At 37.6% G+C, this 16,004-nt stretch overlaps 1 protein-coding gene across 1 annotated transcript; it reads left to right on the top strand.

The window, feature by feature from the left end:
• Nucleotides 1-1,455: 1,455 nt before the first annotated feature.
• LOC121262651 (NF-kappa-B-activating protein) lies at nt 1,456-3,133 on the top strand. Its single transcript, XM_041165217.1, has one exon. It carries the CDS (start codon nt 1,503-1,505, stop codon nt 2,991-2,993), a length of 1,491 nt encoding a protein of 496 aa, XP_041021151.1. The 5' UTR covers nt 1,456-1,502; the 3' UTR covers nt 2,994-3,133.
• Nucleotides 3,134-16,004: the final 12,871 nt, after the last annotated feature.

Raw genomic sequence — 16,004 nt, 5'->3', positions numbered from 1 at the left:
AAGTATTTATGAAAGGGATGGGTGGAGAGGGAGTCTACGATGAAAATGATAGAGATAGATAGTTTAGTATTGTAACAAAATATAAGGTCCTATTATAGGGACTTTGATCAGTATTTTATTAGCTCTCATTCCATTAGCCCTTATTCCTTCTAATTTCAAAGAAAATGCAAAATTAGATTCCGAGAGAAGGGGGAAGAATGATTTTTTGCTTCCCCACATTTAGGGGTGGGTACTGACTTAATCAGAGTCAGATTCCCCTAAATTCGACTCCAATTCTACTTTGTCGGAGTTTAAATTCGAACTCCGACTCCAACTTGTGTAGGTTTCGATCCGATTCTAATTCCGACTTAGACTTGTTGGAGCGGAGTCGGATTTGGACTTTTAGCTTTGGGTTTTTTTTTTTTTTTTTTTTTTTTTTATAGTTTCATATTTAGCCCATTTTTAAGGAAAAAAAAAAGACTTATGGTATAGTGTGTAATTACATGTTATCATACTATAATATTACATATTATTTTTAGTGTCTAATTACATGTAATTATACTATATTAGTATATATTATACTAGTATCTAACTTATTTACAACTTATTTCTACACTAGACTTATTTCTAGTGTCTAATTCATGCTATTATATTTTAGTAAATTAGTATTATGTGTTATTAACTTATTATACTAGATTTATTTAAATACTAGTGTCTAACTTATTTCTATACTTGATTATCTATGGTAATAATACTATATTGTTTACATATACTAAACTATCATTAGTCTATTTATATTATACTATAAGTATATTATTTATAATAATTTATTCATACTAGTATATTATTGAATTTAATTATAGAAGTTCTAGTTATATATACTTATGTACTAGTATATATGATGAATAAATAGATAAATACATATTTTTATAACATATGTATAATATCGAAGTTGGATTCAGAGGGCAAAGTCGGAGTTGGTCCAACGACACCTCCGACTCCAAGTAAAATATTAAAAAAGAAATCCAATTTCAACTCCCTTTTTTCGAAATCAGACCTGAGTCGAATTTTTATATTTTTGCTCAATCTTATCTCCATTTCTTATTTAAACTTCCAAACGAGGTAATATCATTTCATTTCTTCTAATTAGACTCTCAAAAAAGGAAAAAAGTGAAATCACCTAAGAAGTTTTTTTTTTTTTTTTTTTTTTTGCATTTCATTCCATTATATCTTCCCAAAAAAGCAGTAATAGTTTAAATTAAGTTCTGATTTACATTGATTCACACCTTACGTAATTGAAAATCGGATGAGAATGAACAAGAAAGATAAGTACTACATAAAGGACCAAAATGTGAGGCCTGAGGCCCAATAAGAGTAACATTAGGCTCATGGAAAACACTTCGAATAGACGGGCCGGCCCTGGCGCAAGTAAAAATCCACATGGAATCAGCATATAAAAGGCACTGGAGCGGTCCATTTTCAAGCTCTCTTACCAACTTATCCCGTTTCAGCTTTCAACACCAATGGGAAGGCCATCGTCTACGATCGAAATCCCCGAGAGACGACACCGTTCCGACCGCTACACGCCGGATGAATCCGACACCTCCCTCGGCTACAGCCGACGCCGGGGCCGCCGAAGCCCCAGTTACGACGCCTATGACCGCTACGATGACCATCGCCGCAGGCACTCGAACTCGCCCGTAAGAATTTCGAGTCCAAACCCTAGACGTAGCCCTAGGCCTGACAAAGCCCTGGACAACGACGCTTTGCCTAAACGATTCGGCCGCGGAGACGTAGACTACAAGGGCCGGGCGTACCTCGACCGCGATTACCGAAACGGGAAGCGGTCCGAGTCGGAGTCCGACGAGGAATTGAAGGGCCTGAGTTATGAAGAGTACCGGAGGCTGAAGAGGCAGAAGATGAGGAAGACGCTGAAGTGTTGTATTTGGAACGTGACGCCGAGTCCGCCTAGAAACCAGAACGATGAGTTTGAGGTGGAGAAAGCCGAGGAGATCTCGGACAAGTATGGAGATGGTAGCGAGGAGAAGAGCGATTCGAGCTTGGAAAAGAAAGAGAAAGTAAAAGAAAAGGAGAGTAATCGGAAAAGGATATCTAACTCCGACTCGGAAAAATCGGAGAGCGACTCTGAGTCCGATGATTCGAGGTCGAGGAGGAAGCGTAACGGTTCGATTTCTAAGCGTAGAAATAGAAAATACGAATCAGACGAGAGCGAGGGAGATAGCGATGGTGAATCGGATGAATCTGAGGGAGTCCGAAAGCGGAGAAAGAAATCAAGTAAAAGGAGTAAGAGAAGTAGCAGGAGTCACAAGGGTAGCAAAAGAAGTAGCAGGAGTGGAAGAAGAAGAAAACGGAGCAGATATAGCAGCGATCCAGACGAAAGTGACGACTCTGATGCCAGTGATCGAGAAAGGTCAAAGAAGCAGAATCGCTCTTCCAGCGAGAATTCGGGTTCTGAGGTAGAAGAAGACTCTGAGGCGAAGGTGGATGAGGCAACGATGGTTGAAATCGATGCGGAGGCATTGAGGTTTAAGGAAATGATTGAGGCGCAGAAGAAGCTACCGGCTTTGGATAACGAACCGGTGGTTGGGCCAATGCCTTTACCGAGAGCTGAAGGGCATATTAGTTATGGTGGTGCACTTAGACCCGGTGAGGGTGATGCCATTGCACAGTATGTGCAGCAAGGGAAACGTATCCCGCGTAGAGGTGAAGTGGGTCTATCAGCAGAGGAGATTCAGAAGTTTGAGGGACTTGGGTATGTCATGAGTGGTAGCAGGCACCAGAGGATGAATGCCATTCGTATTAGGAAGGAAAACCAAGTTTATAGTGCCGAGGATAAGAGGGCGTTGGCCATGTTTAACTACGAAGAGAAGGCGAAGCGTGAACACAAGGTTATGGCCGATTTACAGCGGTTAGTGCAGCGCCACATAGGGCAGGATGTTGGTCCGACTCATGATCCCTTCGGTGGAAAGGCCTCAGATGCTCCTGATGCTTGATTTTGCGTTTGTGATTGGTACCCAAACTATTTTTCTCGCAATTACTTATTTATATTTTCTTATGATATTTTTCATACGCTTTGAATGTCATTTTGCTAAATGATCCTGGTCTAATCACATGAATGTCTACTTGTAAACCATATATTTGTTTTCTTGAGAGAGAGAGAGGGAGTATGTTCCTGCAATTATGCATTCGACGGCATGATTCTTAAGTCCTTCCATTATGAATCTTTGAGAAAATACGTACGATCAAAATCTGGAATCAACTTTGGTTGGTGAAATTCAGGAAAGAGAGAGAGAGAATATGTTCCAGCAATTAAGCATTCGATGGCATGAACTAATTACTTCATTAATCCGTCCATTATGAATCTCTTGTGAAATTACGTAGGATCAAAATCTGGAATTAACTTTGGTTGGTGAAATGCAGGAAATTTTAAATAAATGGATCAAAATAACTTAGAAATTTCCCTGTTGCTGTTGTTTAGTATTTTGGAATAATATATGGTGCCTAACTTGGAAGATCCTCCCCTTTGTAGTGATTAGAGACTTAAGTCGTTAGAATAAATGATTGATTTTCAATAACAAGTATTAAAATGTGTCGAAACTTGCATGACTTGAGCCGAGGAATTTGATCCACTTTAGCATGTAGGTTATGTAGAAATGTGTTTCCCAAGACCATATCAAGACCTTACGTCATTTTTGTATTTGACATGCATACTTTATTATATATGAAATGCAGAAATCTCTGGTTGCACGCCATTTCATTTATTGATTGAGATTCATCCAGTATGTAGGTTTGAGTAGTTTGGAATCTTATTAAAATGTTAGTTCTCTGAACCGAGCACAAGATGCTTGGAAGTGTGAAAAGTGAATATTTCTTCGACATCGAAAAAAAAAAAAATCCATACAGAAGTTACTTGTAGAATGGATCTAGGCTTGAATTACTGATCTGTTAAATTGTCTTTTCTTCTTGTATCACTGGAATTAAGGACTTTTGGTTTGATGGATATAAATGTCTTCAGGGGTTTTAGAGCAACATTTTGCTTGTTAGAGTAAGGGTGGTTGTTTGCCCAAGTTTGTCACGTATACTCCTTGTGTACTTGGGCTTTGCATATTCTTATGAAGAAAATACCTTGATTACCGATAAAAAAAAAAAAGAGTAAGCGTGGTTGTTTGCGTTATTAGAAACAGTGGCTTGTGGTAGCAGTTGATCTGGCCAAAGTGATCAATCAACTGCTTTTTTTTTTTTTTTTTAGATGGGTGGTAGGCATTCGTTCCCATGATTGAACTTTTACCTAGATAGTTATTGAATTATGAATAAAATTAAAATGGCATGAAGATTTCAAATAGGCATGAGTTTATCTCAACTGAGGTATTTGGGATTCAGAGGTTAGATGGCTTGAAGAGTTTTATGTTGGAACGGTTCATTAGCAACCTTCACTGAAGTACTACAATTCTCCTCCTTTAAAATTATAGACCATCTGGTGATACCACCATATGATTGTCGATAGACATCAAACTAGCTCTGGAAACTCTCTTCCCACTTGCTTGCAAAATTCTGTCTACCAAGAAGCTCTAGAAACATTAATCTCTTTCCACTTGCTTGATTTCCAGATAGTTTAACCCTCGTTATCCTATGATAAAATTTGTTAGATATAAGATGGAAACATCCCACACCTGGGAGGCATTCTCCTGTTAAAACTATTTAGAAGGTGAACAACTTCCAACACTTTGCTAGAAATTGTGCTGCTGTCTTGTAGAATTCTGTACAATACCCAAAATTGTATATCACGGTGATGAATGGGATAATGCATAAGCATGGAAGCGAGAAGGCAATCCCTATATAATGATTCCAGTTGACTTTAGTTGTAACCGTGACTAGTTTTTTTTTTTTTAGTACGGACCCATGTGAATTGTTTTTTTTTTTTTTAATCATTTCGAATGGTATTAGAACCAAATACATCAAGAAGTGTGAGGCTTGAGCCGTGCCAACTATGTGATAGAATCGCCCAATGAGAAACCTGTGTTCTATTAAGGATCTGCTAGAGGTTTTTTCTTTTACAGTTTTAAATCCACATACAATTTCAAACCATTTTATTAGTTTGTTTGCCTTCTATTAGGGATCTTATGTGTTCATATGCAGAAACTTTCTTCGTCCACAATGTTATGGCTTATTTCTATCTGTCTTACATTTAAGAACTGAGTCAGTGAGATAGCTTCAATCTCCAAGCCAGGATCATTGCCTCTTTTAGAAGATGAGGGAGTGACGAGAGACCCATTCCATGTAACCATTTACAAAATGTTGTTGCATGATCTAGTTGTGAGTCATGAATCTTTGTTCAAGTATTCAATTCTACCAAATCTTCATAACCAAGACCATAAAATAGATGTGAGAATTAGTTAGTTGCATATTCAAGAGTCATCATATTTGCATTTCAAACCATCTGCTTGGTGAATTAGATTAACAATACCAATGGTCCCACTGCATAAGAACACTTTCGACGTTGCACAAAAAAGGCTACTCCTAGTAGAAGTTTGTCCCAACGCCAGACATAAATAAATAGAAGGATCTTTCTATAATAAATTAGACTTTCTAAAAAATAATTTGTCCCAACGTCAACAGATAAGAGAAAACTTTTGACGTTGGCAGATCAGTATAGACGAGATTTTGAATTGAAATCATTGGGTGGACTAATCTAAGGAAAATGCTTTGTAGACCCCCTTTGTAGAGCCATAAAGCATACCCAAAAAAAGGCACCGATTAGTGTTTGCTTTTCTTTTCTTTTTAATTTTTTTTATGTGTGTTTTGTTTTTAGTATTTTTTTAATACTAACACATGCTTTAAAACAAAAAACAAAAACAACACTCGGTACATTTTTTGGTACGCTTCGTCGGTGTTCCTAGCCGAAGCCCTAATCGAATAGTCTATTAGAGACATTCTTGTGAAAGAGCAATAAGTGGGACATACAAATGTGTCATTGGAAGGGTTTTAATATCACCATAAGGGCTTGAGGGATGTTACCATGGGCCCGGATCGTGGTGGCATGATGAATCACTCCACTCAACGCTCAAACCCCTTTAGCCCGATAGGGGCATACCAGTTTGTTAAAGACATGAACGCTGTATTGCATACTCGCTACAAATGCGGTGCATGTTGTGGGGCTTTGAGCCTTTATTTTTTTGAAATTAAAAGAGTTAAGAGGGGGAAATGCAATAACCTAACTGAGGCCACTATATCCTTGGATTAATGCGTATTGTAAGGTGTAGGTCTTGCTAATGTTTAAGATTCAAAAGAATAATCAAGCAAAAAAATAAAGATTCATAAAGAATAAAGGCCAAACCCCCTTCTTAGGTCTTTACCCAATTTCATAAACCAATCCATTCCATTTAAGACTCGAAAGAAAAGACTATTTCCAGTTTAATGACTTGTTTGAATAATTAGATAAGATGAAATGAGATGAGATGATCTATAAATTATCCTAGGACGATTGGGATGTTCACTCATTCAAAGTGAGTAAGTAGTCCGAATGTTCCGGAGTTCAAAATTCAAATAGTAGGCAAAACAGTTAGTCCGGGTGATTCTAAGAAGTCAAAACCTTTATTTAAATAATCCAGGTACGCCAATGAGCTCTCTAGAATAACTTGGCTCTAAGAATACTCCTATCATTACTGACTTAGGCATTGGAGGCACCCCATTAAGCCCCTAGCCACCTTACTCTTTGGTTGCAAGAGATCACAAGTGCGTATCAATGAAACACGTCCTTAACAGTCATCATTACTTTCTCCTTTTGCATCGGAACGACACATTGTGGGACACAGAGTTAAGTAAGGAGGAGGGCCTCCTACAATCATACTATTGAGAGTAACCTCGGGGATAGAGCAAGGTTGAGAAAGTTTCAGAGTTTCAGCCTCTCAAATAAGAAGTTTCGGTCTCAAAGATAATATCAACACTTGATGTCCATATATGATGTATCTAGCACAGTTATTTCCCATATTTTTTTGTTTACTTTACTAGTTGTTGTACCATTATAAACATTATTGTTACTCTTGCTACTGTTGAGGTAAATCTGACTCTTTTTCTGTTCCTGCCTACATATGGATATTTTAAAAAGTGAATATCTTTCTTAATAATTGTAGTTGAGACACAAGCAGTCTCAATACAACTCATAAGATTTGGGGCGGGCGGGTCACTCGCACTTGCTGAGACGATGGTAGGCAAGTCGCCCTCTAACACGCCGATCATTTCTTCATACATACGCTATTTCTTTCCGACATAAGCAAATTCCGAGAATGGAAATTATGTAACAGTACGCCCATTCTCTCTAGCGACTGTGAGCCTCGTTATGCGTGCTAAATCCCGATGGCGTGTTTTTAAAGATACTATGCGATTTCTAAAGTACGCTCAATGTTTTAAATGCACTGAAAATATTTATATGGAGTATTTTCAGTGTTATTGAACTAAGTTTGATTTTAAATAAGACAATTATAATATTTTTGAAGGGCTCCAAAAATATTATAATTCTCGAAAATCATTTTAATAACATTTATTAAAATGATTCCGGTTATTTAAAATATTATGTGATTTAAAATTATGTTGAAAACTCAAATTAATTAAATGGTTTTATTCTTTTAAACATATTAAATATGTCTTCATCATTTTATTAATGATGAAGGAATATTATTTTATAAACTAAAGTTTAGTTTAAATAATATTCTACCTTTATTACTCTTAGTGCTTTTAGTTAAGTTAATATTTACACATTTTCGAATCAGTATTTAAAACCTATCGTTAGATCATTTTGTAGATCTCAAGATGAAGGGATTGAATTAAATGCCCAGCGCCCTCTCTTTCTCCCTCACTTTTCCCTCCCTTCTCTCTCTCTCTCCTCCCTCTCCCTTACGTCGCACGCTGCTCTCTCCCTAGCTGATCCTTCCCTTGCTTAGCTTGGCGCCGCAGTGCGCCGCTCAATCTCACTACCACCACCGGCAGCTTCCCCTCACGCCGACGAGCTCCCACCGGCAAACCCACTCCCACTTCGCAGCCATCCTCCCCCACGCACGTACGTAGAGACCCACGCATGGCCTCACCATGCGCAACGCCTAACGCCGCCACCAAGGTCACCGAGCACCACCATGAGCTCCCCCTTCCTCCTCCCCTTGGCCCGAGGCCCATAGCCTCCCTCACACGCATGGGTTTCTCCTCTCCCTCACACACGGGTTCTCCTACTTCCATCGCCGTACGTCACCACCCACCGTCTTGAGCTTCCTCTGGCCACCATCGGCCTACCCCAACCACCTATAGCTCTGATCTACCCCTCACGCATGCCCACTCTCTCTGACTCTCCCACGGCTCCTCTCCATTTCACGGCCTAGATCCGCCGTCGTAGACCATCTTGGCGCCACCCCAGCGCCACCACAAGTTCCACAGCACCTCCCTCAGCTCCTCCATGGCCACCAGCCGAGCCTCCCTCCGAATTCCCATGTCAAGACCCATGGCCTTAGCTCCTACATGAGCCGCCGTGTCTCCGATGTGTGCCATCTGACACGCACATGAATGGACTGCATGATATGAAAGTAGCATGAAGTTCACGTAAGTATTACGTTCATACTCTTCTAGAGTTTTCTAAAATACAAGAAATGAAAACGAAATATTTTTTCTTTACGAAATGACACGAAATATGTTTTACGAAAAACATGCTAAGTATAAGTGTTCAAAGGTATACATATGTAGGACCCCTCCTTGGTAGCCCCTTTTTACACACCCAAAAGTATTAATTGTACGCATGTGAATGGATGACTACACACAGTATCTATTGTATGTATTTTCTAAGAAAAGAAGAAATGTCGAGCTTGTGCCTCAAGTTTTAACTGATGGTTTAAACGACGCGAAGAAAGTATGTTGTTTTAAAAGGTCCCTACGAACTGATGCTTTTATGGATGCCATGAACTGAGGTTTTACGGATGCCATGAAAGATGATGTTTAAGCTCATGCTTTTAAACGATATTTTTCCATGAACGAACTATTAAATAAAAGATAGAGCTGAAATGAATTGAAAGAAATGTCTGAACTGAATGAAAGGACTGAATGTTTAATGTATGAAAATACGTAATGGCCATATGAATGAATTGAATGGGTACCAATGAATGGGCAGATTGCAATGCCGGGTAAGTAGTACTGGTAGTGCACCCAGTGCTGCCCCCTGACTAAAAAGGGATTCCCAACCCGTGGCCACAGGCGGAGTCCGGGTCCAAAGGAAGACCACTAACCCCAACACACGAGGAGTAACAGTATGTACCGGCCAATGAAAGTGATAAGAAAGAATGTATAAATGTATGAATGCATCGCATTCTTTAAGAAATGAAGGCACTGACAGGAGAAACATTTTACGAAAAGAAAGCCCCTTTTAAAAGAAAACTCCATCCAGTGATGTTTTCAAACGAATGCACGCATGCATGTACGTATAGTATGTATGGTATGATGAATGCATGAATGAAAACCTTTGTCATTATATTTTAACTATATGAAGTAATGCTTACGAGTAATCGACTCATTTTAGTTTTTACGCATGCCCCTCCACCCCACAGGGATTAAATGAGCAGCACGAGTCAGGACGAACATGGCCCAAGGGGAAGAGCACGGAAGTCTAGGTATGAGAGCTTAAATGTATGAGAGGCCTTTTCATTGTTAAAATTAATGTTTTCCGCTATAAACCTCTTTTATTCTCAAAGTACATTTATTTTATAACGTAGAGTCTTGCACCCTGGATATGGAAGTAAAACGTTTTAAATCGAACGATAATTCCCATCGTTTTTTCTAAAATCCTTTCATAAAAAGTCTCACTACAAGTACGGACGTTATATGACCACCCCACAATAGATGCAGGCGGGTATATTAAATTTATATACCTAAGTGAGTGGATTATGGGCAGGGTACCCAGCCTCTTAGATTTTGACCTGCCCGCACACTCAAGTATATAAAGTAAAACATCCTAACATATTTGCTCTCACTTTTTTTCCTTCCTCTAGCACCGCATGGCCCTTTCTCTTCTTTTATTTTCTTCATCTTATTCTTCTCCACCGCCATCTCCTTCTCTTCTTCTCCACTGCACCCCACGACCAAGCCGTGCTGTGGGTGTGCGCTGACTCAAGATTCTTGCGCTATGGAAATGGGTAGACCCATGTTCAAATATATATTTTTGATTGAAGACTTTGTTTGCTTGTATCTATATCTTATTTAGATTTATGGATTTATCTTTTGGTTTCTTTATTTATTTATTGATCTATGAACTTGGGATATGTTGGTTTAGGTTTTTTTTTCCTTTTTTTTATTGTTTTTTTTTTTTTTAAGTTTGGATTGCAATGACTGGATAGTGTCCTGGAAGATCGACCCGCTCGTTCAGAGGGGATGAAAGGCTATGGTGGAATAGTGGGGCTGGGGTTGAAGATGGCCACCGTGCTAGGCAGGGCTGGATGCGGCTGCTACCCACCCATATAGGGTTGGTAGAACCCCTACACAAGATGAAGTTTGATATCTTATATGCTTGATTAGAAAGTATAGGACTAGACTACTTTAGTTCCTTTATTTGGATGTATTATTTGCTGTGTTAATTGTTTGTATTTGGTTTTTTTTACCTTTATGCATGTCTCCCATTCCATATTGCACATTGTACGATCAAATTTCTTCCAAGTCAAGTCATCTAAATCATTGTCAAACAGGCGGTTAAAGCATGTGCTTTTTGTATGTGCTTATTTATCTAGTTATAAAATAATAATAAATACGAGATTAATTGAGTTTATACGAGATTATATGGGTCGAGCAGAAATTAATAAAAATTGAATCGTTTAATAATTGTGTATAATTTTTTGTTCATGAACAATTTATTTTATAAACTAATCGAACCAAACTTGAATTTGACCAAGCCGATTTTGAGTGGCTTGTTGAATAGATTTGCTCATTTGCAGTCCTGCAAGTGAAAGGAGCCTGTGCGTGGCAAACTGCAAGCCATTTCTCATAATATTAGTTGCATGATTTTCTCTCCTCTTTCCTAATGCATAAGATATTCTCATTATAAAATTAAGAGTAATTCTATATACTACACTACTATTTAACTTTCTTCTCACTTTAAAAATTTAGCAATTTCTATCACCCTTGAATCAAACTCAAATTTAACCAAACCCATCTCGAATAGCTTGTTATTACAACCTTAAAACCAGGTAGATCGACTGGATTCTGTCTGCTATTTAAACCTAAGACACAACCAACGGTGGATTGTTCTCCCACACTTTGCCCTCTATTGGATTGGTATTTAGAAATTCGGACAGAAATTCTAAGCTTATAATAAGCTAAAACCTTTTGTGGATAGTACCCATTCGTTGTCTTTGGTGGCCTACAATTCGTTCGGTCCTATTTGGACTTTGGAGAGTATGTAAGATGATGTAACTCGGACCAATATGTCTAATTTGTTTTGTTGTTTTGTTGTTTTTTTTTTTTTTTTTTGTTTGGGCAACCAAGATGTCTACCTAATTAATTAGCATTATAACTTCAACTTCCCAGGCCAGGCCCAAAAAGTTATAACTTGATTTTTCTCAGTTATTCCAATTGCTGGAAGTCCATTACCTGGTTTAATGGTGTTCGTCACGTGGAATTATTTTTCACGTTACTGTCATCTCTGGATTTCTTCCAAACTACCAAATTCCAGACAGTTAATAATATGTTCAATATTTCTCTTTGCTCTTGAATATATATATATATATATATATATACTTGAGATTTTTTTATCGACGCATCAAATATACAACTGATATAAAAATTTACAACATCAGCTATAATAAAAAATGCTAATATTTTGACTTTTTTAATAACTGTAATAGATTCTACATAAATGATTGGTTGGTTTCTGACACCTCCCTGCACACACAAGTAGTGGGAGGGCCACGGCATTTTCAAGGGTAGACACGAATCACGGACAGGGATTCCAGTAAGGTCTCCTGTTCCTGACTGAGTGCAAGGCACAAACACTTGTCCTTGACAAAACATACGAAAGGTAGTCGTACTCAACCTTGAGCTCTTCATCTTCCCTGTGTTGTAGGTAATTGATCCTAGTACCCAGTATGAGCAACACGTCGTCAACCGTGGAGCTGTCTGTAGGATCGTGGCAAGAGTGAGGTGTCCATCGTATATCGGCAACAACACAATCTCAGACAACCTACAAACAAGAAGCATCATCAAGGAACATTGAAGGGATTAGTGGAGATGGAGGAGTGCATGAGAAGAATGATAGAGGAGATGGAGAATCTTCGGCTAGAAAATGAGGCCTTAAAAAGGAAGAACATTGAGTCGCGGGAGGACGTGGGGCCAAGTTAAATGAACATGCCCAATCTTGGAGCCTGGTGGGGCAAATGCAGCGAGGAAGAAAGGAGACAAATGCACCATGAATTGCAAGGCCTCATGGATAAGTATGAGGATATGGTGAAGAGGATGAGAGCTTTGTCGTTGGTCGATCAGTTGCTCACCAGCACAGATTTGCCCTATAGCGTGGAGGCGATGGCAGCGTTACTACCTCTAAGTTCAAAGTTTCCCAAATGGAGATATACGATGGGTCCAAAGACCCTCTCGAGAGATAGCTTGCAAAGCCTTCCCATTGACCTTAAAAAGCATCATGAGGGGCTGGTTCGGGTGTAACAGCCCACCATAAATTCAACGGAGGAATTTCTTTAAACTTTAGGAACCTTGTAAAAATTTGAAAGTTTTCACGAATTGACTCAATCGCATAGATTTTAGTTTGTCAATATAATTAGTGTTACTACTCACTATAGTGCTAAGAGCTTAATTTTATATATCTTAGATACTTAGAAGTGTCAAAATGAGATAAGGTTTGCGTCATTGGACTCAGAGGAATATTTAAAATTTTATGGCTCAATAAAACAACTTTCGATTTCTGGACAAAACGCTTGTTCGAAAATGTGTTTTGATTATTTTGAGACCCTTCAGCATCGAATTTTAATAAACAATTTTCACTCTAAGGTTAGTATGATTATTTAGGATTTTACATTTTAAAGTTTATTTTTTACTTTTTCGAAGTGAATAGTAGCCTCGATAGTAGAACTTGAAGAGTTTTCAAAATCACAGTGTGTAATCTCCAAATTAGGCTAGAGAAGTTTTATTTAGATATTTGGCAAGATCGGCAAGATCTTAGCCACACTTGATGAAAATTATAGGACACTTGACACCAAGAGGAACCATAAGATGAAAAAGTAAAGGAAATGAAGCTTGGTGATCATGTCACCTAAGCAAAACCCTATTTCATCGACCATCCAATTTGTGCAAACCAAAGGTTTCAATCTTAGAGAAACCCTAAACACTTGGAATTCAATTGAAATTTCAAAAGCTTGGTTGAAACCAAAACACTAAACGGTTTTTCCAAATCCCAAAGTTTGTCTCCAAATCCTAAATGGACATGATTTTAGCTTAGTGTTTAATCACTTGATTAAATCCCTCTTACATGTTATTAACCACTCAAATTTATATTATGACATCATTATTTATTCTTTTAAACCTCAAAAATTTTATTAGGTCAAGAAAATTTGGATTCGGGTTTGATAGCAACCCAAATCCCATTGAAACTTTAAATGGGAGCACATTCAGTTAAGACCCATTAAGGCAAATGAAATTGAGCCACCAAAGCAAGGCTTGTGGAGGAATTTTCCTCCTACCATGGCAGTCGAAACACTGCCCAAAGTAGACCCAAACAGTGCATGCTAGGAAGGCTGAAAGCCACCTCACTACCACCCTTCACATGGAAGCTTCCTTGGCAAACCATTCACTATTTCCCATGGTTTTGCCTCTTATTTTGGCTGACACACCCATCATTCTAAGTGTCACTAACACCCCTTTTATCACCCTTCAAATGTGTAAGACGCTTCCAAGTCCTTTTGTAATGCCCCAAACCCGGGTGGGTTGGAGAATTACTACCTGTCACTTATAAACATATTTCCCAACACAACTAAAATAAATCTCCAATAAAACTTTTTTTATCAAAACTCAATCTCAAGTCTTCTAAATAACCACCTTGAAAACTCGACAAAGTCATTACCTCAACAGAACAAAAAAATAAACTAAGGAGTCCACAATCTCCCGGTAGTCATAACAAACCAAACTGATAACTTCACAAGTCTTACTAAACTCAAGATAAAATTAAATCTAAAAGATATTAAATCTAAAGGACATCAGAATTCCTTCTTTTAACATCCTCTCCTCAGCTTAATCATACCCACCAATCTAATCCCGGTTGTAACGCCCCGTCCCCGAAGGTCCGAAGAGTTAACTCATATTGCCTGATAATCATCTCCTACATTGCTAATACTTTTCCAAAAACTCCAAAACAAACGTAAACACTTCAAATTTAATTACCCACACATACTCGTATATAAAATCCTCAATACGGTAACCCCAAAATTTACCAACTTCTCTAGATGTCAATTAAACTCACATTTCGACAATATAATTATCAAAATTCACCAATACTCATCGAAAGCTTTCTATTATTAATCCCCTATTCTTAAGTCATCTCACCCAATTATTTATAGTCCTGATCCTCAGTTGAAATATCCAAAAATCATCTGAAAATATTGGAGATAAGAGGGGGTGAGTTATCAACAACTTGGTAAGTAGAGAACATATACTAGTATGTAAACATGAGCATTTACAGTTTTCAGAATGTAGAACAAAACACTTTATTTTCAGAATGCAGAGTCAGAACATGTTATCAAAAATATCAGAGCGAAAGTTCAAAAATATTTTTAATCAAAATTCCCTTGGCACAGCATAACTGAAACATCATATCAGAACAGAATTCCATGTTTAACCCCTGTGGTAGGGTTGTGCAAACCCCGGCGGCCAACCGAGCAGAAACAGAATGTGAATCTTCCCCTAATCATTCTCGGAGCCCCGAGTGTGCACATAGGAAAGACCACGCAGAAAACCACTTTGTTTCCAAAGTGGGTGCACCAGAAACAGAAAAGTTGGTACCAACCCAAATAGAGGCCACAGTTTTACACTCGTGGTAAGGTCAGAACAGAAACTGGATGTCATGCCAGAGGTTTCAAAAATCACATCTTATCATATCGGAGTACATAACATTTTCAGAACAGAACAGAATCAGTTCACAAAATATAATTTATGCACAAAATTTCATATTCGCTCTCTTTTGCACAGTTCAGAAACAAAATGTCAAAATAAGCTCATGTCTACACCAATCATGACGGAAAGTACTTTATTCTTAAACAGAATTTCATGAGTCATGCAGAACAAATAACTGAGGTCATTTCAGATTTCTTTTCATAACAAAACATGCATATTTTTCCAAAAAATAAAAAACCTGAGCCCATTTTATTTATTTTTATGTAAAGTCTAGTATAGGAATCCCGTTTACCTGAACTTCTTAACTTCCCAAAAATTTCCTCAACAATGCCGAACAACTACTAATCGCCACCTATAAAAATCACATAATTCTCGTAAATTTCCAATCAACCACGTATTTCAATATTTAAGCCTAAAATACTAAAAGAACTTATTTTAAAATCTCAAAACCTAAACTTCTCATAATTCCTAAAATACCATCATTTTCTAAAACCATCGATATCCACTTAATCAAATTTGCACCGAATAAGAAATTTAAATCGAACAAGTATTAAAATAATTACAAAACTCAATAAAAAGTAATATTTAAAATATCTAAAATGCCAACAACGTATTATAAATTAATAGAATACTTTGACTATTTTAAAAAAAATCTTATAAAATACATCGTGAAAAACTTCTCTCTTAAAAATAGGTTTACTTCCTTTAGTTAGCAATATTATTAAAATATTATTTACACAAAAATAATTATTTTATGAGACTTCAAACAAAACCCATTTAAACAAAAATCCAAAAAGATCACTCATCCGAAAACATATATATAGTACATACACTAAGGGTAAACTGGTAATAGTATTCAACTACTAGGTTAA

Source organism: Juglans microcarpa x Juglans regia, chromosome 4S (assembly GCF_004785595.1).
Source record: "Juglans microcarpa x Juglans regia isolate MS1-56 chromosome 4S, Jm3101_v1.0, whole genome shotgun sequence".
Classification (NCBI taxonomy): Eukaryota; Viridiplantae; Streptophyta; class Magnoliopsida; order Fagales; family Juglandaceae; genus Juglans; species Juglans microcarpa x Juglans regia.
This window is presented reverse-complemented; position numbering and strand designations above follow the sequence as displayed.